This window comes from Exophiala bonariae, assembly GCF_035927105.1.
Source record: "Exophiala bonariae strain CCFEE 5792 chromosome Unknown scaffold_8, whole genome shotgun sequence".
Classification (NCBI taxonomy): Eukaryota; Fungi; Ascomycota; class Eurotiomycetes; order Chaetothyriales; family Herpotrichiellaceae; genus Exophiala; species Exophiala bonariae.
The window spans coordinates 505208-527069 of NW_027042483.1; the positions used below are offsets into that span (position 1 = coordinate 505208).

At 50.8% G+C, this 21862-nt stretch overlaps 7 protein-coding genes across 7 annotated transcripts; 3 read left to right on the forward strand and 4 right to left on the reverse strand.

Moving 5' to 3' along the window:
- Positions 1-1125: 1125 nt before the first annotated feature.
- Positions 1126-3685, forward strand: LTR84_012621 (uncharacterized protein; the record flags this gene model as incomplete). Its single annotated transcript, XM_064856140.1, has 2 exons — positions 1126-1343; positions 1441-3685. The coding sequence occupies 2 exons, from the start codon at positions 1126-1128 to the stop codon at positions 3683-3685; spliced, it is 2463 nt and encodes an 820-aa protein (XP_064708040.1).
- A 2755-nt stretch (positions 3686-6440) lies between these two features.
- On the reverse strand, positions 6441-7430 carry LTR84_012622 (uncharacterized protein; the record flags this gene model as incomplete). The annotated part of the gene is made up of 2 exons (XM_064856141.1): positions 6441-7316; positions 7386-7430. The coding sequence occupies 2 exons, from the start codon at positions 7428-7430 to the stop codon at positions 6441-6443; spliced, it is 921 nt and encodes a 306-aa protein (XP_064708041.1).
- A 1334-nt stretch (positions 7431-8764) lies between these two features.
- LTR84_012623 (uncharacterized protein) lies at positions 8765-9834 on the forward strand (the record flags this gene model as incomplete). Its single annotated transcript, XM_064856142.1, has 2 exons — positions 8765-9277; positions 9376-9834. 2 exons carry the CDS (start codon positions 8765-8767, stop codon positions 9832-9834), a joined length of 972 nt encoding a protein of 323 aa, XP_064708042.1.
- Positions 9835-10272: 438 nt separating this feature from the next.
- Positions 10273-11886, reverse strand: LTR84_012624 (uncharacterized protein; the record flags this gene model as incomplete). Its single annotated transcript, XM_064856143.1, has 1 exon — positions 10273-11886. One exon carries the CDS (start codon positions 11884-11886, stop codon positions 10273-10275), a length of 1614 nt encoding a protein of 537 aa, XP_064708043.1.
- A 1012-nt stretch (positions 11887-12898) lies between these two features.
- On the reverse strand, positions 12899-14381 carry LTR84_012625 (uncharacterized protein; the record flags this gene model as incomplete). Its single annotated transcript, XM_064856144.1, has 2 exons — positions 12899-13654; positions 13713-14381. 2 exons carry the CDS (start codon positions 14379-14381, stop codon positions 12899-12901), a joined length of 1425 nt encoding a protein of 474 aa, XP_064708044.1.
- A 1565-nt stretch (positions 14382-15946) lies between these two features.
- Positions 15947-16894, reverse strand: LTR84_012626 (uncharacterized protein; the record flags this gene model as incomplete). The annotated part of the gene is made up of 3 exons (XM_064856145.1): positions 15947-15988; positions 16039-16267; positions 16317-16894. The coding sequence occupies 3 exons, from the start codon at positions 16892-16894 to the stop codon at positions 15947-15949; spliced, it is 849 nt and encodes a 282-aa protein (XP_064708045.1).
- Positions 16895-17915: 1021 nt separating this feature from the next.
- Positions 17916-20153, forward strand: LTR84_012627 (uncharacterized protein; the record flags this gene model as incomplete). Its single annotated transcript, XM_064856146.1, has 1 exon — positions 17916-20153. One exon carries the CDS (start codon positions 17916-17918, stop codon positions 20151-20153), a length of 2238 nt encoding a protein of 745 aa, XP_064708046.1.
- Positions 20154-21862: the final 1709 nt, after the last annotated feature.

Consider the following 21862-nt stretch of genomic DNA (forward strand, 5'->3'; position numbering starts at 1 on the left):
CCGGGACGGGGGTGTTTGACTGTTCCCCTACTGAACAGAAGATGCCAATTTGTATCAAGTGTTATCCATTCCAGAGTGTTTTGTTATGACATGAGCATCATGGGAGAAAACCCAGGGAGAGTCCAGTAGAGTGGCTGTCACTTGGTGCCATAGACAAGCGTTCTCATGGTTGACCGGTTGATTCTTTTGTAGGCGCTTCTCATGGCGAATGGAACTCCAATATGAACAAGATTCAGGCCTTGTCTTGAGTAGACTGGACTGGGTTCGACAGTGGGGGTAGAATGCGTGCAATGTGTATACCTTGCCACTGTCTTACCCGTCAAGAAATGACCTACAGCAAAACTCTCCGGTTAAGGAGATCGCTCTTCCCAGGGACAAAACGACTCCAGATCGATCATGGGGCATCGGGCATCAGCTCCAGATCCCCAAAGGTCAGGCACCAGAATACCTTCGTACCCCAGAGGCTGTGTAATGGGTCGAAATCGAAGGTGGCACACGTGATGTGGGCATTAGGCAGGTGCGAACCCGTGCATTGCATCGTGGCAGCAGCGCCCTCGCCCGATGACGGTGGGCATCTCTCAAGTAGATATATAACTATCGAACAGACACCTCGATGAGAACTCAACATCGAACCTCCTCGAGAAAGATTGTTGAATTGATTGTTATGTGTTGGCACGGTGGGCACAGGCCATCTGTTGTGCTTAATCTCCCTGGAAAGGCAGCCAATCCACGCCACGCCACCATGATTGGGCCCCGAGCAGGCTAACGAAAATACCTTGCATGGCCCTCCATCACGAGCTAGAGAAGCAATTGCCCCAACCCAGCGAGCCAGATGCCGTGAATGCATGTCTTACAAAGGCTAACAAGGCCACACGAAATCTACCCGCTGATCACCCTCTGGCAAAGTTGTGACTTGGACCATCCTGACTTGCCCCTCTCTTCAACTTTCGAGTTTCTTTACTCGTTACGGGCCGCCCTGTCCTAGGCAATTTGATTGTCAGACCATATTCACCGGGATCCGAAGCTCGTTACGCTTCGTAGCTCCTCCAGGTCGTCCGTTATTATAATCCTAACTTCACTTTAGGCAGTGATGAGCAACAACAGAATCATTGCTACAAAGAGTCAATGGCCCTGAGCCTGGGGAATACCCAAGGATGGTCCTATGGGGATGTTACTCAATCACAAGCTCCCGCTCCGTCAGCCCCAGCCTCTCATTTTGAAGCACGGGAGGGTCCAACGCCCGCGCAATGGCAGGCGGTGAGGGAGGAAATCAGGGTGCTCTACGAAAAGAAACCATTGAAAGACGTCAAGAGGATACTAGAGCGTCGGGGCTTCAGAGCGACGTATGTATTAAATCCTATTAATGCAAGCAGCCGAGTCTATTTCACTCCTCGACGGTGCAAACGCGCGAAACGACCCTTGCTGATCCAATCCTGATAGTGAACGCATGTATAAAGCACGACTTGCCACTTGGGGATTTTCAAAGAATTACTCTGACCGTGACTATCAAATATGCGCGGTTCTCCACTACATCCGTCTAAACAGTGGTAAGCAGGCCACGACTTTCGAGATCCATGGCCATAAACGATCTCTCAAGGACCTGCACAAGTATATCAAAGGCAGGAAGATGTCCGAAGAGGAATTCCTGGCGACAGCACTGAAAAACATCCACTGTAGAAGCCAGGAAGAGCAGGAACGAGACCAGCAGTATGCTCATGTCAGGTCATTTACGCCAGAGGTGGATGTCGAGCTTGAACTTGCTGCTCATTCAAGTTCCCCAACCAAACCCTCCTTAGGCACGCTGGGGGAAATTGCCAAGTCCTCACCCTCGCCCACTCGCACCGACCCTGTTTCGGGCGCTTGGATAGGGACCCTCGGGAATCCTAGGCCCGCTTCCACCCACCGTGGATCGCCCACCTCGGAGACATCACCCCACGAAAGGACTTCGCCCGTATTTTGGTCTTCATTTCAGGCTGCAACACAATTGACACCATCCACGCAACAAAGTCCCGCTAATCAGTCTCCATCGAGGGATAATGGCTCTATCGCGTGGGGCCCGAATTTGCAACGCCAATACGAGTCCTCATCCCCGTTCGAACTTCCGTATGCTTACTCGTCTGCAACCGCAAATCCTTCTCTAGGAGCCACAGACGATCATCTTCGCTATGCTGGGTCTCTACACAACATCCAGACCCCCGCCATGTCGTGCCAACACCTTGGGAGAAACGTCGAGTACATGGCCTTACAGGTTGTCGACGCACCTTCACTGAAATCAATATCTGGTTACGATGACATTCCTGCGTGGAGACTGATTTCCGATACTTCTTCCCCGGAGAGCAGCGATTTCGAGCAGATTTGTCCGCATTGCAATGATCCGACAAACAATCATTTTATCAGTCTTACCAATTTAGAACTTCCCCAACAGTCCCGCAGTATACTGAACCCAACACCTAACGTGTCCAAGGACACGATACAAGTCCCTGGATCTTCACGCCATGACCATTCCTGGAAGTGGGTAGCGCGGTCTTTTTCTGCATGTATTTACCTCAACCGCGGCAACGATACGTTATCTCAGAGAAGCTTGGCTGATGCCGACCACGAGTTTGAGCGCATGCTCGTCCCACACCAGGATCCGAAAGTCATCCTTGCCCTTAATCAGACTCTTTCGATATTGCACATGCATGACGAGGGTGAAATCACAAAGGCAATCATGAGGTCCGCTTTCAAGGTCGCTGAGCGAGTCCTAGGTCTCGAGAACCCTCTGACCGTTTTAGTCCGATGGATGGTATTAGTGGCAGATCTCGAAGTCAAGAAGGGCGAAATCTCCAGTGATGCAATACTCAACTCGCACAATCACTTTGTTCGACTTCACGGACGCGACGACCCACGATCAATTGCCTCCTTGTACTGTTACGGTTACATGCTGAATGTCGAACGACGGCTCGAGCAGGCCGAGGAAGTTCTCAAGGAAGTATACGAACTATCAAAGTCCGTCCTAGGACCACGGCATCTGCAATCCATCTCAGCACTGACCAATCTCAGTCGGTGTGCTGAGCGACAAGGTCGAACCGATGAGGCCATCGGAATGCTAAAACAAGCTCTGGAGGATGCCAGAGACACCTTAGGTGCCAGCCATCCGAGACGCCTCGAGAGTATGCGAAATTTAGCGTTACTGTACGAGAAGCAGGGAAGACTGGACGAGACGGAGGAGATTTATTGGTTTGTACTTGAAGGGAGGATCAAGATGCTGGGAAGATCACACAGCTACACCTTGGGTATGAAGCGAGATTTAGAGATTCTGTTACGAAAGCGCGGAAAGTGGGGCGCAGAGAAACCAGTCGACGAAGAGGGCCAGCAACCAGAAGAAGCTTCTCCCAAGGGCAAGGGCAATGTCAAACACCAAGCGGACAACATGAACATTGACCAGCTGGAAACACCGGAGCAGATTCGTCTGCAAGATCTTTGGGATTGGGATCCCAATGAAAAATGGGAATCCACCGAGTCAAGGGCCCGACGACGGTCGGAAGGTGCTGCTGCAAGACTACTGCGTCTCAACACCAGTCCTCTCATAGATCCAAGCCCACCAATTCTGGACAACATCAGTTCTGATTGGGATCGGATGGACTCAGATGTCAAGAGCCTTGGAGAAAGTGACGACTCTGGAAGCGTCCACGAAGCATTCTGAGAAACCACAAGAAAAAGAGTGAGAATTTGAACCCCAAAAACGACACGGAGTCGCCCTGGGAACTATTCACGACCACTTCTGGCCCTATATGTTAACTACCGTTTCTCGCTTCCCTGATTGCAACTAGGACTTGTGTGCATTGAAAGCGGACTCGAGCGAGAGGGATAGACAAAGAGGATTTGATTTGATTTATTTTTCAGCGCACACAGAGAGGTGAAACCGGCCTTTATTCCCCAGGTGATCATTGACGCACGATATACCAATTTTAACGACTTTGCGATTAACTTGCAACTGAAACAGATAGCAAGGCGAGGGAGACAGCTTTGTCGCTAGCTCAGCCGTTCCCCTCTACTACTACGGGTATCATTCTCCATCAACCCATTCCAAACACAAAAGAGACACAAAAGAGACTGGTTCGGAGTACAATTCTTCTTCTTCTATGTCCCTTGGGCTCGGATATCAACATTATGGTGTCAAAGCAGCGCGTTGTTTGACAGTGTCTTCTCCCCATATGAGTGAACTTTGTGTGTCCACTCATACCTGTTTTTAATTCTTTCAATGTCTTGAGGCGGCACTTCTCAAAAACTTTTGCTTGTTCTTGCATATCCTTGGAGCGTACAATGTTACTATTATTCTAAATGGACTTTGCTTGTCTGATAGTTCTCTTTTCTCATGCAGCCTATTCCCTCACCAGCGGACAGGTTTACGGTGCGCTTCAGTTTTTCAAGGCATGACAGCACTAACCAAACAAATTCCTCTCAGCACTGCCCTTTCTCTCAATTTTGCTCTTCGAAGAGACAAACTTTGTCTCGTTCGCGGACACAGAGACTTTGATCGCCACACATGTTCAGCGAGCAAATATGCAACTACCACTGAGGTTCAGTGACTCGAGATGGAAATGGAAAGCTGGCCGCTTTTTGACCGTCCCCGGATTTCTTTTTAGCTAACAATCTACTAGATCAGAGTTGTGTGAGCCTTGAATTTTGGACCATCCAGCTGAATCTTTACAGGTCCCTGCTCTTCAAGGGCATCACGCAAGTGCAATAACGCAAAGCAAAAGTGCACAGCCAGCCTATCCTAGTACTAATACTCGACATGAACCGCGCAGTTCGCCTAGCCTGCAAGGATTCGAGAGATCGGAAGCACGCGGTGATACAGCACAGTCATTACGGTTATGCCCAGGTGAGTCTCACTAGTCCATTCGGAGGCATCTTGAGAAGGTGAACAGTGATCTGGCGCCCGAGGGACCTTCGGATCAGAAGCAAAACTTCCCACCAGGTTGCGCGATGTGCCTCGAGGAGAACGAACTCGCCACCATCAGACCAGAGGTGTAAGATACCAGGGGGAAAAAAGTCGAATCACAGTGACTATCCCGGCTTTGCCTTGGATGCCCGAACGTGCCGGCTGATATCACCCGACCAACTGTACCCGCTTTCGGAGGGAAAATGCACTACGGAGCACCCGCACGACATGGCAAGGGTGTCTGTCCGCCCTGTAAGCCGAAAGTACGCTCGCTCGCACGCAAGCACGGGATGCATGAAGCTAGGGACGGGTCAGTCTGAGGCTCATGTCATTCTAGAAACTTCTCGGAGACTGGGACGGGGACTGAACTGACCTTTGGTGCGTTCCGGGCCGTCTGTCACACCCATGCGAGGTCAGACGGCAAACAGGCAGCACAGTCGCCGAAGTCATGTCGTTGGGTGGCGACAATGCTCGACTCCTGGGAAGCAGGGCACATATAGATCACATGGACATGCAGATCTCCACGGCGGCAATCCCACGGCGCGAGTGCGGCTTCGGATATCTGTGAATGAACGTCAACTGGTGATACCGGGTGATTAAGAATAAGAATGCGGATGCGGACGCGGATGCGTGGTGTGGATGTGGGCGTGGGTGTAGGCGCGGAGATTATGTCGGTTCATTATCAAGGCCGCATGCATGGTTCGAGGCTGAAGTACAGTGCATAACAAGTATGTGCTAATTGCCATGGCTTTTTGGGATTTTCCCTGTCTTTGCTTTTTACCCCACCTGCCATAGGTAGTGTGCTTGCTTTTTCTCGCACTCGCGGCTCGGGGCATACAAGGAGAAGGGGAGATGTGAAGAGCACACATGACCGTGACTCAGACTAGTCCGCCTTGTCGGTCCGTCGTTGGATTGGACGAGCGCTGAGTTCACTGTCTGAGAATCCATGATTATAAATGTCTGACAGGACTCGGTTTTAGTGCGAGGCAGCAAGCAATGGCAAATCGAAATAAAATCTTTTATGGTTCAAAATAGATTTTTCTGGAGGAGCGCTTGGTGGAGTAACTATAGTCGTAACGGGATTGCGTGGACGAATGTGATAGGATTTGGAAGACGCAAGCGCGAAAAGTGAGGCGCTCAGTGAATGGCGATACCAAGATCAAGACGACTAATTGTAGAAAAGCGAAATGTTGCAGATCTACCCCCTCTGTCGAGAAGTTCAGCAAGCTTGGTCTCGCGAATAGGATCACATTAGGTTTGGTGGAGCTGAATATGTGGTCGAAAGTGGCCATCTGGTATTGCTTTCATAGCCTGCTAATCTATCTCAGCCCTTCTCGCCGGTGTCACCTCGATGTTGATGAGACGTGTATCACTTCCGGTGGCGTATCGCTGCCCTCAAGCCCTGAAAAACATGGGAACTCTCGGCGAGAAATTCGATAGAAGGGCGCTGCCAATCCTCAACCCGGAGACAGAACATATTCCTGTGCTTGTTCATCGTACTTTCCTCCTTGGCTCATTTTTGCTGATTTCCAAATGGTAGATCTGCCTCCAGTCTCTTCGCACCGTAAATCCCTGCGATATCACCCTTCTCTCCTTGATTCTCCTTCACAACTTTGAGATATCCATCCGCCAGTTCGACGTTCTTCATGTGTCCACCAGCCTTTGATACCAAATCCATGGCATGGCGTGCGTCTTTTCGGGCGAGGTCCACGGCGAACAAAGGCTCTTCTCGCTGATAGTAGTCTCCAGACATCATGCGGTTCGAGTATGCGGTGTATGGGCCGGGAAACATAATCTCAATGAACTTGTGAAGCTCTTGAACACCTAGTCCTGTCTTTTCGGCTGCGACATGGCCCTCTGAGAGTGTTTCGATCATGCTGAGGATGAAGGTGTTGCCCAGGACCTTCAACAACGTGGCCTTACGTGGCTCCTGACCGGAGAAATCGATGTTCTCACGGCCCATGACACCTTTGCAGTACGGCTTCACCTTGTCGACCGCATCGGCTTTTCCTGACAGGACGCATATCAATTGACCAGCGTCGGCCATTGATGGAGCGCCAAAGACAGGACATGCAACGAAGCTTGCCCCTTTCTCCTCGACGAGTCGTGCTTCCTGTGCTGTCGTGTCTGGATGAACGGTGCTGCAGTCAACGATGACTTTGCCTTCCACATTGACCTTGAGAATCTCGTCCAGCGTTGACAGGACCGCTGGATCATCACCCAAGCAGTAGAAAATGATGTCGGCGCGTGCGGCAGCATCCCCAATCGATGAAGCTACTTGTGAGTGCCCAATCTTGGCCGACAGCTCCTCTGCTCTCTTGACTGTTCGATTGTGGATGATAAGGGGCTGAGATAGGTTTCCTTTCTCCACCAGATTCTTACACATGCCCTGGTTCATTTGTCAGAAGCTTGATACTACTCCTGACACCATCGCAGAATTGTGAGGGAGATATCTTACCCTACCCATGTTTCCCAGTCCCAACCATGCTAGTTGAGGAGCCATGTTCCGTTGGTCAAATCCTGATATCGCCAGCGAAGAAAATAAGACACTGTGCTTTTCTTTACACGTCTCGGTCTACAACCACACGCCCAGGTATATATATGGATATATTTACCATTCAAGCTAGTATCAACCTTTGTACGAGTACGAATTCATGAATCATGGATTCCGTTTTCCTCCGGGTCTTTTAAATGACGTCCAATGCCTTGTGGGATCTTGGGCCCAGGTGGGTGCTCTGCGGGCATTTTTGCCAGTGCGGAGATACCCCGCGCTGACAAAATATTGAAGCTCGAGTCCAGTGTGTCTCGAAATTTGTGTGTACCACTCTCACACAACTTGAAGAACCGGGAAAAGACGGGCCCTGTTGTTAAATGCCAGGCACGTACGGATACTGCACAGCATGTCTGACCATAAAGGGGAAACCAGATATCTAGTAATCACCAATACTCTCACGAGGACGAGGAATTTTGCACTCAAGGTGATATGACGCCGAGTCCACCTGTTAGATACCAAGCAACGGAAGAGATGGCCATGATATCATTTCTGGGAAACATCTCAACCGCAGCTAGAGCACCAATATCTCTTCGCGCCAGTAGCCATTCTCGAGACTCTGTATAGAGCTGGTTCAAGGTAGAGCATGCACCTCAAATGAAAACATCGCGAACACAGCAGCCGGCAATGACATTGGTCCCTCGTTCTCAGGCAGGTCTTCGTTGTTTATGACGACCCGTGCCCGTGTGCTTTTCAGAACACAGCTCTCCCTTGAATACCTACTGATCACAATATCTTTCGTTCCCTTGTTCTGCACGCATTCAAGAACAGTTCAAATACAGTCTCGCTATGCAAGGGCTACAAATTGCGCCTCCTCGGGAGTCTTGACAGATTCCAAAATCCGGATTGGCGCTATCAAGCATTTGAAGAGTAGACCAGCAGTTGAGTGCACCACTGCAGGGCATGGAACAGATCAAGTACGACTACCTAGTGAACCCTTCTGTCATCGTCGTCGTCGTCGTGAGTGCTCACGTCTGAAGCCCCTCAATTGACCATGTCGATAACCAATCGATATCGATAACGATAACGATAAAGACCAGTGTCACTGTGGTGTGGGGAAATAAAAATGAATCGATTCGATCCGTCGACTAGGGCATTTCTTAGTGGTCATCGAACTAACCGTTCTCGGTAGAGCATGGCCTTGATACACTTCCCAGTCTCAAAGTCCTTCAGCTTGAGGGATCTTAATTCGATCCCAGCACTGAGCTCTCATTCCGACTGACCTTCCTCAATATCTGTTGTCCCTGAAGTCACCGGGTCAACGAGTTTTGGAAATCAGCCTGAAAATGGATAGCACCTTGTCAACCACACTGGCAGGCTTCCAGCAAGCAGTCACCACGTTCTGTACCAACAACAATTTGGCAACACTGCCACAGCACGCACACCAAGTCCTCACGTGCTTTCTCGTCTATGAAGGATTGTTCCTGATCGTGTCGCCTCTACTTTCCGAAAGACTCCTTCCCAACATTTATGGTCGCTTTCCCAAACGTACGAAACTGAACTGGGATTCGCGAGTCGTCTCGTTTGTCCAGGCCACCTTTGTCTCGTACAAGGCTCTGCAGGTCATCATCGGAGACGGTGTTCGACATGGCGAGAACGCGACTACAGAGGCTGCTCGAAGCAGTATGACTCGCGACGATAGGCTATGGGGTTATTCTCCTTCCACCGGCGATATACAGGCATATGCAGCGGGATACTTTCTGTGGGACGTGCTGCTCTGTGTCCGATACCTGGACATTCAGGGAATATCTGCTCTTTTACATGCCGTGTCTGCTCTGATTATCACCGTGATGGGCTTTGTAAGTGCCACATGATCAATTCCTTCTCTCCCTCCCCATATTCCCCTGTTCCGCATTTCCCAACCCATTGCACTAACACGCCCTCCCTCCAAAAAAAGCGCCCGTTCGCCAACTTCTACGGCATCAACTTCATCCTCTACGAACTGTCGACCCCATTCCTGAACATCCACTGGGCTCTCGACAAGGCCGGCCAAACAGGCTCGACGCTCCAACTCATCAACGGCATCTGTCTTGTCCTGTCCTTCTTCGGCTGTCGTCTCCTGTGGGGAAACTACCAGACCATGAACTTGTCGCTGGACGCCTGGTCCGCATGGAAAGCATCAAACGACGCGCAATGTCTGGGTTTGGAGTCAAGCTCTGGCCCTAAAGGCTCAGCCTTGCCACTTTGCAAGAAGGACTTCCCAGTCAACCTGTTGCTGGTGTATCTCGTGGGAAATACCGTCTTGAGCGCGTTGAACGTATACTGGTTCTCGCTGATGTTGAAGGCCTTGAGGAAACGCTTTTCGCCAGCCAGTACTGGTGTGTCGCAGTCTTCAAAACGTGGCAAGAAAGAATGAGACCAAGACTAAGGGAGTGATTTGACCTGGGAAAGATCGTGAAGCGGGAAAGGGAACATCTTTTCTGACATAGCATAGCGTCTGACGTGTAGCCCGTCGAAAAACAAGAAGCATTGTAGCATGAATCCACCCTCTATAGTAAGCTTTCTTTTCCTTGACTTCTTCCATCTCTCTGTTCTGGTTACAGTAAAAAACTCTCATCAACCTTGGCGGCTGGACCTATCCCAGCAGATCGCAAGGGCTCGTTATGGCCCGACTCTCGCTCACGGGAGGTGCACACTGTACACCTTCCAAAAACGCCCCGCCCCGCCCCATCATCCGAATCATTTATAGAATCATATATTGTTACACGGCACGAGGTCCTTTCTTCGGAAGCCCGAGAACCCAAGAAACCACAAAAGCCCACCTCCACCACAATCCGCGTCCATGTTCCATATGTCACGAACGCTTCCCCATCTCAGCCGCGCCGTCCCAACCGGCATCGTCCTCCCAAGAAGCGATACCGGAGATCTGGCGACCGAGAAAAATACCCAAGGCGGTCGCGATGACGGCGAGGATGAAGAAGCCCTCGAACCAGCGCTGCACCCACGCAGGCTCGAGCAAGCCCGCTCCCAGCGCGCTGTTGATGACGCTCCCGACCTCCTTGGGCATCATGCCGCGCAGCATCAGCGCGGAGCTGATGACGTACATTCCGCTGATCTGACTGATGAGAAGGGCAAAATTAGTCTTGGTGGCGTGGACAGCCGAGGGCATGAAGCGCGAGAAGAGGTGGAATGTCTGAGTGACGGCCGAGAAGGATGCAAGCAGCATCGCGCCCGAAAGCAGGAACGAGATCTGCTGCGCCCAGGACTCCTGGTCCAGCGACGGGTAGATGTGACGTGCGAAGAGCGCGATCGTGTACGTGACCGGGTCCGTCTCGGACGATGTGTTGCTCCTCGGGCCCCGCGAGAATATGCGCCGTGTCACGTTGAAGCTCGTCATGCAGATGCGATATACGCAGTAGATGGCGAAGATGGTGGATAGACCGAGTGATAGTCTTCCCGTTTTCGTGGTCGCACGGAGCTGATCGCTTCGTCGCACGCGGAGGATGTTGATGGTCGATTCCAGGGACGAGGCCATGGTCTCCAGGCCGTTCAGTTCCATCTCGAGCGTCTGCTTCTCCTGGTTGTCGGCATTGCCTCGGAAGGAGCCGACCGTTCGTCCCCAAAATCCTTGGTTTGGCACTTCCAAATTCTTCCTTCCTAGGTGGTCCAGTTTGCTTTTCTTCTCGGCGACCATGTCAATCGTGGCATCTAGTCCGGCCTGTTTCCGTGTGATTTCTGCCTCCGTGACTGGCCGAGGCTTGGGCCCAAAGGTTTGCCAGATCGCACTGACAGAGGCAAACCCAGAGAGCAACGCCATCAAGGAAACGCCCGTGATTCCCAACCTGTCCAGACATGCTTGAAAGAGGCTATTTTGATCTTTGATACTCTCGGCGATGGTGGTACTTTCGGGGAGGATGGCACCAATGGCCCAGAAACCGAAGAGGAATGCAGTGTAGCCAGCCACCTCCAGAACCCACGCTAGGCGCAAGCGACCTTTCTGGGCACCATGGAACTTGTAGCCGGATTTTGAGACCGCAGAAGAGATTCCGAGGAGCGGGATCGCCACCACGAGCAGCCCGAGAAGGCTCGCGACAGTGATTTGCAGAGCGATACTCCGGGCGGTGGGATTGAAGGAATTGGAGATTTCGCAGAGCAACAATTCGGTCAACACGGCCGAAAGTGCAATGGTAGAAGAAAACGTCAAGGCCGCGATTCTTCTGGCGACTTGCTGTGTGGCGGGCTCGGGCCCTGAGGTGGCGGGCCGAGGGAGGGTTTTGGAAGCATCGTGAGAAGAGCCATATTGAGACTGCAGTAGAGGGAAGACTTTGCGGTAAGCGAGGATGGTGAGAAGGGCAAAGGTGGCGATGAAGGGAGTGGTTGAGAACGCCTTCGTTCCAAAAGACGGCGAGTGGTTCAAGTATGCTGGGACGCAGTCATTGCAATCGTCGTCGGGGTGGGTTGGAAGCATGATGGGTGGTGTGACGGGGGAGCTGAGAGAGTGAGTCGCGCCCAAGACATGTTCTCAGTGAATGAAACACGCAAGGGAAGAGGGATCCAAATTTAGGTATATTGAAGCAGGACAGTGACAGGTCGCGGGTGAGCCAAGGGGTGTTGAAATGATGAAGCTGAATCGGGGTGACGTGCTTCCTTCGGACGAGGAACGTGTATGCATTCACGTGTAGCCTCAGCCAGCCCGGGGGGCACATCGGGCCGGTAGGAGCACCCGCTAGATAACAATTATCGCCTAGCTGCCCGCTAGGCTAGATATCACCCCACCTTTACAGGCTGCTGGATCCCTCAGAAATACCTGGGTCCATAGGCGTTACTCGTAGGTACTTACGAGGTACTCCTAGGTCAATAATATGCCCGTCGTCCGCTTGTCGATCTGGAGAACCCAGAGCTACGTACCTTAGGTACCATTATCCACCTAGCATTTTTATGTCTGAGTCATGTGCGGAGCGACACTCTACGGTCGGTACCTAGGTAGTCGAGCGAGGAAAGTCATTGATGTTGAACTAGACAAGATACATCCTACTGAATCCTCCCTCGTAGACAAGTACTTTCATATTGGAATCATAGGCCATCTTATCTGTGATTTGTGGAATATAAACGAGAACACAGGAATACGGATCTTTTTTTGTGCATGGGTGATGAGATTACTCAGAAGTAGTATGAAAAACGAATGTGTAACTGGTAAGCCCATTCACAATCATAACACCTTAGGTATATGTGTAAACCATTCTCAAAACCAAAACAATCTTCTCAGGCGTCCACACCACACCTTTCCCTGGAGCCTTCCAAACCGTCCAGTGCACTCGAAACTGCTGCACCTGCTATTCGTGACTCGTGAGTCGTGAGAGGGGTATCTTGAATGAGGATGCAATCTCAGATGATCTTCATAGCTCTATCAGCGAGCTTGTGCCATGCACAACATGTTGTTGATGAGCATTGGTGGGAATTATACCACCAGCCCGCCAATGTTATCGTGATGGAGATCGACCTTTGCTCGCAGATCGCTTTGGTGGTGGCTTGTCTCTGAGAATACTCGCCAACCACGGTGTTGTCTCTCGCACCGACGGTCTCCTTTCCTCCACAATGTGCGAAACTCCTAGATATGTCTCCTCTGTATCAGAAATTGCTGCATCGTTATCTCTGTCTGCGGTGTTTGGGCCATGCCTTGGAGATTTGGGAGCTCTTCTGGGAACTTCATCATCCCAGTCTTCCACCAAAGCTGCTATCGTGGGACTTTTCATGGCGAGGTCGGCTCTAGGAGCACTTTCAGTACTTAGGTAACCTATCGGCAATGCAAAATTCCTCTCGGGCGAGTCTTCGTCAGAAGTAATGTCGCTTTTGGCAGATGTCACTCTCGCCAAATGGCCCCCATATGTCCCCTTTAGGATACCACGCTTGGGAGGGCCAATTGCCTTCGCAACAGCGTCGGCCTCCTGCTGTGTGGCCTGGATCGAAACAGAACTCGCGCTGCCTTGTTCATAGAGGTGACTGCCGCCAGCGCTTTGTGCCTTCTCAAGCATGCTGCTGTATAGACTCCGGCCCGTTTCCTGTTGTCGTTTCTTCTTCTTCCTCATTCGTTTCGACGTTGGGCGAACCACTATGACCGGGACAGGGGAGTGCTGCAGGCAATACTTGGAGACCGAACCTGGAAGTAGTCCCTGCATACCGCCCAAATTTCGACCTCGTGTTCCCACCACTAGTGCTGCAGGTTCATAGAGTTGGATCTGCCAATAGGTCAGCTGATATGGTTTTAGTAAACATGATGCACGTGCTTCTGCATACCATTTGCTGGAAGATCTCTTGCACTTTACCGATAGCCAGTTCCATGATGATACTGATGGCCTTTTCTTCCGAGCTGTTCTTCTTGATCACACTGTCGAGCAATTTCTGGGCTTCGTGACGGTATTTTCCACGCTCATAGGCAGTATCGAGAGATGATTTGGCGTCCTTTTCAACCACTCGAAGACATACAATTTCATCCCCATCATCAACAAGTTCGTCCATCATCCATTCTAGGGCATATTCCGAGTAGTCTTTTGCATCGGTCCCACACAAGAACGTCCGAGACTGTGAGTTATTGTGATATGCGCGGTGTTTGTAGTTGAGTGTAAATGCTTCTGTCGATGCATCTCGATTCTCAAAGGTATCGAACGAGATACCTTTCTGATAGTTGGAAGGTGGAGGCGGGGACGACATTCTCTTCTGCGACAGGGAAGGACGAGGACCGGAGACAACACTTTCTCTTCTTATGGTGTCCTCGGCGTCGGCGGTATGGAACTGGATGGACGACTTGCGCCTGCCACCTTCCGGCTGGTTTGCTAGTTTTGGCCGCTCGGGTGCTGTGGCAGCGTTCTTCCAGACTTGTCCAAAGCGCAATTCAGCCTCTTCTTCGGGTGATGATGGAGCTGGCGGATGTGAAGGACTTGAGGTGTTGGTCAGGGCCGCAGCCATGATCATGAGATGATTGTGTGGGGTGGCAGAACCGAGCTGTGACGGCTTTCACAGAAGTCGAGGGCAGCTGGTGAACAGTGGGGATCGCGTGCACTGCCACTCTCGTCATTTGAGGTAGAATGGGCTGGAACTTAGATTTCGAGTATGTATACAAGTCGATCAATGAGCGGCACAGATGGGGTTTTGCAGATGTTGGGGAGACAATAAGATAAGTACTGGGTCGGGGTCGATCGGATCAGGCCCAATTCAGCCAGCATGAAGCTGCATCAGATCAGAGAAAGATGAAGGAGACGTCTTCATGGCCTGCAAGGACTTCTTTTCAAGGAAAATGGCATGGGCGCTGGCAGGCGACACGAACGGGACCTCTTGGTATGCTTGGCTGAAGTATATACTAAGCTGAATGTTCAAGTAAAAGCGACGGACTGCGGGGCTGAAGGGTGAAGGAGCTTGGAGAGTTAGAGAATCGGATCAGTTGTCTGGAGAGGGAGGATGGAGATTGGAGAGAAAGCATGATTCACTACTGTGGTTGCCACTACCTCGTACCATGACTGGTGCACGTTTCGAGAGGGAAAGGGCGGGGCTGATAGGTGACTCAGGTTGGTGCAGATAGGCGTTGACGGTTGGACCTTTGGCCATTGGGGCCTGTTATTGTCTGGGTGAGGGGGCCAGGGGCAGCACCAGCGCCAGCGCCAGCACCAGTCTGGGCTCCCGAGCCACTCCACCGTGGTGAGGGATCTTAACCCTGACGGAGCACCTAAGGTACCTCGTACACTGGAAAACATCCGAAACTTCGGCCTTGCCCTCCAGCCAGGGGCCCGCGGGCTGCGGTTTTCTCTGGTCAAGCAGTCGCGGCTACTTCGGACAACATAAACGGCCTCTGCTACGATGATGGAATGTGTGAAGTGTTGCTTACTCTACCTACCTAGGTAAGCACTCGAATACAGTAGGTCCAAGGCAATCGCATGCAGTGCCATACGATGTGCACGCGTTCAATCACACATCATATCCTACATGGTCCACCGAGCACTTGACCCAACCTTCATAGGCAATTGGGGGTGAGGGCATCCTTTGTAGGACACGAACGACCCCGATTGCTTAAATAGCCATCCTCCACATCAATTTCCGTATGTGATTCGGAGGTACCGACTCTTCCATGGTCTGACCCTTCCCAAAGGAAGCCTCCGGCTATGCATCTGCTCATTTGTTCACCGAACCTGTCCGGTGAATCCTTCTTCCACGTTCACATGCCACCAAAAAAACCCTCGGCATACCTCGGTGGCAGACACTCGATAAATCAGATTCCTGTCGTCGCCAACATTGGGTGGGTATGTGCTCGAGAAGCCTGTCCACGTTGACTTTGGGATATCTATAGTATCTGATGTGAGTGGTGAAGGATGTTGCTGTGAACATGATCAAGGTATCATGTCAGCCATTCCGCTCTTTAGTGTAAAGAGGGTTTGTGAAAGCGTAGAACAGCTTGTCAAGACAGTCTCGTGGGCCTCATATCATAGCCTTGCTTTTCAGACCGCGACATGTAGTCGACTGAGTGCGTGATGCAAATCGCTTCACTTCTTGAGTTCTGCATAGGGGTATGACACTGGGTCGCCCTGGAAAGACAATGTAAGCTGGTGTCCAAACTCCATGCGAATAGATTTACCTTGCGGAGCCAGATCTTGGTCTTCCTCTTCGTGCCTTGATGTTCAACAAAGACCTCGCGAGCATTGGCAGCCTTCCATTTTCGAATGAATCTGGGGTCCCAAAGTTCGCTTGCCACCCCCAGATCTTTACAACACCTCATCATCGCATTTGATTTGCAGCCTTCAGACGCCGTGGGGACTCCGTCTTTATTGAAGTAGTCTTGCTCTCCTCGTGCTATCGACACCAATCTACTGCTGATTAACATCTGCGCATGTATTGGACGACACCATCACTTACCTGCCGTGTGCAAGCAGAGCATATTCACGTGTGACAGCCTTTTCAGTGACGATTGTTTCACCTCGAGGAGCCAATCCCCAGCCACCAGGACCAAATGCCTTGTTCAATATCCGTCTATACTTGATTTCTGGCAAATATATGATACCGTCCGGTTTGATCTCCACATCGTCTGTTTCAAGCGGTGCGAGAAGGATGTCCGCTGCATCCTTCGAAAAGGGCTCAACGGAAAGGCCGTGGAAAGATTTTGTCCAGTCCACATGGGAAGTGTTTTCCTCCTGTACTTGCTGCTCTTGCTCTATACCAGGTTGTGAGGCTGCAGAGGAGGATGAAGTGTTGCCATTGGAGCGGGACGGTAAAGGCGAGCTTGGCTTCGAGCTCTCTTTCGGGGCCGCAGAAGCTGTCGATTTGGGTGACAGTGATGTGGAGTATGCACGGCTCACAGCCGTGGCAATTGGTATTGAAGGCCGCAGAACAGAGCCGTTGTAAAGGGCAGTCGAAGATTGGGTGGATGAAGGCGATAGCGAGGCCGTCAAGGAGAATATCCGAGCGGGACGAGAGAGGCGTGACATGAGAGACATGTCTGAAACAAAACGTGAAAGAAGCAAGATCAATGTAGAGAGCGAAGATGTATATCTATTCAAGTTGTGTGTACAGAGGCGTGTAGTGGTACAAATGTGCTGCAATGGGAGAAAAAGATTGGAGTTCAGGTTCGGGTTTGGCGTCAAAGTCGCGTGGCCGACGCCAAAACTCGTGACGCAGGCACTATCCGTACTGGCCCTGCTCGCTCAAATAATTATTAGGTGTGGTTCCTTGACCTTACCCGCCTAACTACCTCGGTAGTTAGGTAGTTAGGCACCTAATTAGGCCGAAGCGGTACCTTGGAGATACCTGGATGCTTGAGACATAGCAAAGCTGGTGGCAAAGATGGTAGCAAGCAGGCGTGATTGGGAAGTACCTAATCCAACTTCCTGCTTTGTGTTCGCTGATCGTTTCCATTCCTCTTCCAGCATTGCCTGAAAATCTCCATCTATCGCGAGTTTAATTTAGTCCGGCGTGCCAGTGGCTTGCGAGTGTTGTTCTTGCCGAGGAGGGAAAATATCGGGTTCCTTCTTGGGGTTCATTTGACTTACCTCGTTCTTGCACGCTCGCCAGTCCTTTTTATCGTAGTAACAATCGTTCATTCGAAGTTGTTCAGCTGTATCTACTCATGAGACTGGATTCTTCATGCTCTTGAGCCTTGAGCCCCAATCTCTGATCTTGAACTCACCTGCACAACCTGTGCTGAAAATCCTTTGGTCCCTTGCGGACTCGCACGTCAGTTCAAACCCATGGTATGAGCAGAGACATTCGTCTGGAAAACTTACCATTCATCAAGTTCATCTTCGGCTCCTTCAGACGATCTAGACTTGTCTTCTTCTGTCATCGTACCTACTGACCTATTGTAAGAGAGTGGTAGAAGTTGTTGGATTCTGGACAGCTCTGCAAGGTATCTGACTATCAACAAACGTCAGCGGTTGTCTGAGATCCTTAAAAACCACCAAGCTGTCCCCGCCAAATTTCTCCGCTCTCAAACATCTCAACACACGCCACTGTTAAAGCATGTCTACAAAACGCATGAACATCCTCGTCTATTCTGGTGCGCTCACTCAGGATGCTTGGCGCCGAAATGAAAATCTAATGCTTTCTCCAGGACTTGGTAGCACGGTAGAATCAGTTCGTCATTGCCTGTTTACCCTCCGAAGGCTACTGGCTCCCCACTACGCTGTGATTCCCGTCACTGGGGATATGCTGGTCAAAGAGCCATGGACTGCAAGCTGTGCTGCCCTCGTGTTCCCCGGCGGTGCCGACCAAGGGTATTGTAGCACGCTAAATGGAGAGGGCAACCGTCGTATACGACAATTCGTCGAACGTGGCGGTAAATATATTGGCTTCTGTGCTGGTGGCTATTACGGGAGCGCCAAATGTGAATTTGAAGTGGGCAATAAATTACTTGAAGTCATTGGCGATCGTGAACTCGCGTTCTATCCCGGCATTGATCGAGGCTGCGCGTTCCCAGGTTTCGTCTATCACAGCGAGAAAGGCGCCCGTGCAGTCGATTTGGTCGTCGACAAAAGCTTTCTCTCAGCTGGGACGGTCCCAAATGTCTTCAAGTCATACTACAATGGAGGAGGCGTATTCGTTGACGCCCCCAAGTATCGTGACAAGGGTGTCGAGGTACTGGCTAGTTATGCAGACCCCCTAGCAGTTGACCCTGGCGAGGGCGCAGCCGCGGTGGTGTACTGCAAGGTTGGAGAAGGAGCAGCTTTGTTGACTGGCCCACATCCAGAGTTCGTCTTCTTGGGCAAGCCAGTTGATGACTGGTCGCTGACGAAGCCTAGGTTCGCTGCCGCCAATATCGAACCAAAGCCTAAAGTTCCGGGCTTCTCGGATGTTATCGCTGCTTTGGCCAACGACGAGAAGCATCGGACCGATTTTGTCAAAGCCTGCCTTACCAAGCTTGGCCTTACAGTGAGCGACGAACAAAATGTACCTTCCCTATCGCGCATGCATTTGTCGTCGTCAGAGCCCAATGATGTTGCCAGCTTGATTTTATCACTGGCAACCATTACTCAAAAAGATGAGCACGGGGAAGAGCTGATCAAGGACGAGAATGACACTTTCCACATTGTCAAGCCCTCGACCTGGAGCATGCTCGATCTGACACAGGCCCTACCATTGGAAAATGAGACAAAGGATTCTGCTGACCAATTGGATGGCAGCTCCGACCGTATCATCGATTATAACACGATAATCAAACCAATATTGGTCCATGACCAGGAGTATCCACAGGCGAAGACAACTCCATACTTCAATCACCACGCGTTCTACTCAAATCTGCGTCACTACCAGGCATCGTTAACCAGTGCCACCAACTTTGGGTCACACCTTCTCTATGGGGAAGTCGTGACCTCGACAAACACCTTGTTGGAAAAGAATACGAAGCTCCTGCGTAATTTACCTCAAGGTTTCACGGCTACTGCAACTGTGCAAGTCGCTGGTCGGGGAAGAGGTTCAAATGTGTGGGTCTCGCCTGCAGGCAGTTTAATGTTCAGCACCGTCATTCGTCATCCAATGGCCTTGATGCAGACTGCGCCTGTTGTCTTTGTCCAATATCTGGCCGCCATGGCAATAGTCAATGGTATCAAGTCGTACGACGGTAAGCTCTACAAAGACATGCCAATCAAACTCAAATGGCCAAACGACATCTTTGCGCTCGATCCTGTAAAGGCCAAAGAAAATGGAGGTGATAGAAATGAGAACTATACGAAAATTGGGGGTATCTTAGTCAACAGTCATTACAACTCGAAAGAGTATATTGCAGTCTGTGGGATTGGTCTGAACACGTCAAACGCGGCACCTACGACATCCTTGAATCAACTCATTCAATTCCTTCCCAGAGAGGTTGCTCCATTTACCTTGGAAAGGCTATTGGCTCGAATCCTGACCGTCTTCGACGACATCTACACTCGCTTCCTTGGAACTGGCTTTGACGAGTACCTAGAGAATATGTACTACCAACATTGGCTTCATATGGATCAGATCGTGACACTGGAAGCTGAGGGAGGACAGCGAGCTCGAATCAAGGGCATCACGAGAGATTATGGTCTACTTATCGCCGAAGAGCTAGGCTGGGAAGACCGTGAGACCGGAAAACGGTGGACACTTCAAAGTGATTCAAACAGCTTTGACTTCTTTAAGGGGCTTCTCAAGGTATGTTCTCTCCTCCAATGTCCTAACTCCGTCTACAGTATCCAACAACTTTCTATTGCCAATATCCTCGGGATAAACGTAAGCTAATGAAATCCATCTATAGAGAAAAATGTAGCAGCCAATTTTAGAGAGTGCTTCAAAGTAAAGATCCAGCTTCGATTTCACTCAACACGAATTTCGGCCATGCACTCAGAGGCTGAACCACAAGAGTTTCCTGATGCAGTTCAAACCGCGAACGAAGGTCTCTCAGAGCAGCTTCTAGGGTTCAGCAGCACAAAGGCTATTCCTATTGCCCTCCGAGCCTGAGAACTAATTGGACCTTCAACTCGATGTGAGAGAGTTTCAAGAATGATACTGCAAGTATGGCACACGCCACGGAACCTGAGAAACACTAGGTCAGCGTTAGGAAGAAGCTCGTGGGCCAAGACCCTGCATTTACTAGGGTGGCCTTGTGTTACATGACTTCACGGATAGTTCGGTGAGCTCGCACAGCATGAATTCCAAACTCGGATTTCGTCAGCAGCCTTCATGCCTACTTTCGCTACCGCCCATTGAAGCATCGCTTCAGCAAGCAACTAAAGTCAGCTCAGTTACTCGAAAGACTAAAACGACCCAATGTATCACATCATGGACGTGCAGGACCAAAGCTCTCATTAGCACCAGAAGAAGTGAATGATCCAACATTCCCAAGACATGGTAGCAAAAGCGCGTAAACGCCAGCATAATTGAATTCAACAGCAAGACTAGCGACGCCGTTCATGAGTTTGCATGACTACCGTTTGCAAGACCATACTTGGCCAGGTCAACGTGCTTGGCTGCCTGTCATGGATCCTGAAGCTTGTTGATACTGCCCTCGCCACTTCGGATGCTCAAACAGTCACCGAAGATTTGACTGTAGGCACGAACCGAGTTCTCTGGTTGCATATCGAGATCCGTCGCACCTGAAGTCCGAAAGTCCCAGACGTTAAAGGAACTTGCGATACGAGGGGGCTTGAGCCTGCTTGGCAAGCCATGCAAGTCATCGGCGATCCTCGAGTGGAGAGCATATCTGTACTCCGTAAAAAGCAACAAGAACCGACTGGGATTTGTTCCTTCCGCAAAACAAAGACTCGGAGCATACACAGACACCGTTAATCCATCGCCAGGCAGTCGATTGCGGCCTTTTGTGTGGCATGTTACATGCAATTGGATCATGTTTTAGCACACTGCTCCTTCCACCGCCATGATTTTAGTGTCCCAGCAGTCTTCCGGCGGCTCAAAAACTGGGCTTATCGATCCTTGAGAGGCAACCCCGGCCACCGCGACCCAGCTTGGACAGGGAGGGACCAGCCAAATACAAGGTTGATCACCGCTCTTTGCAACAGCGCCCTGAGCAGCAGGCCACGAGATTCTATTCACGCCTGTACGCCTTTTCCATCACACGCCGGACGTTTGCTCTTCGTGTTCCTACGCTCCTGATACAAAAGAGGAAGAAGCATCCAGGCAGGCTATCTTTGATTTCCACATTCATGTGGTGGCTAATATGTGCAACTACTTCCTCCAAGCGATTGAAACAATTAGGAAATGAAAACACCCGGTCCCATTCTACGCTGGAAGTTCGGTCAACTCAGTGGGATTGGCCCCATGCAGCATTTCATAAGTGGCGTTCGGATACTGTTCCCCATCTCACAAGCGACCGTTGGGAGACACAGCACAGCCTTGACCATTGAAGTTACGAGAGCACAGCGCTTGGACATTGCCACCTGCAAATACACGAGTTGTCACAGCTAGTGTACCTCCTGTGATATGTGACGAGT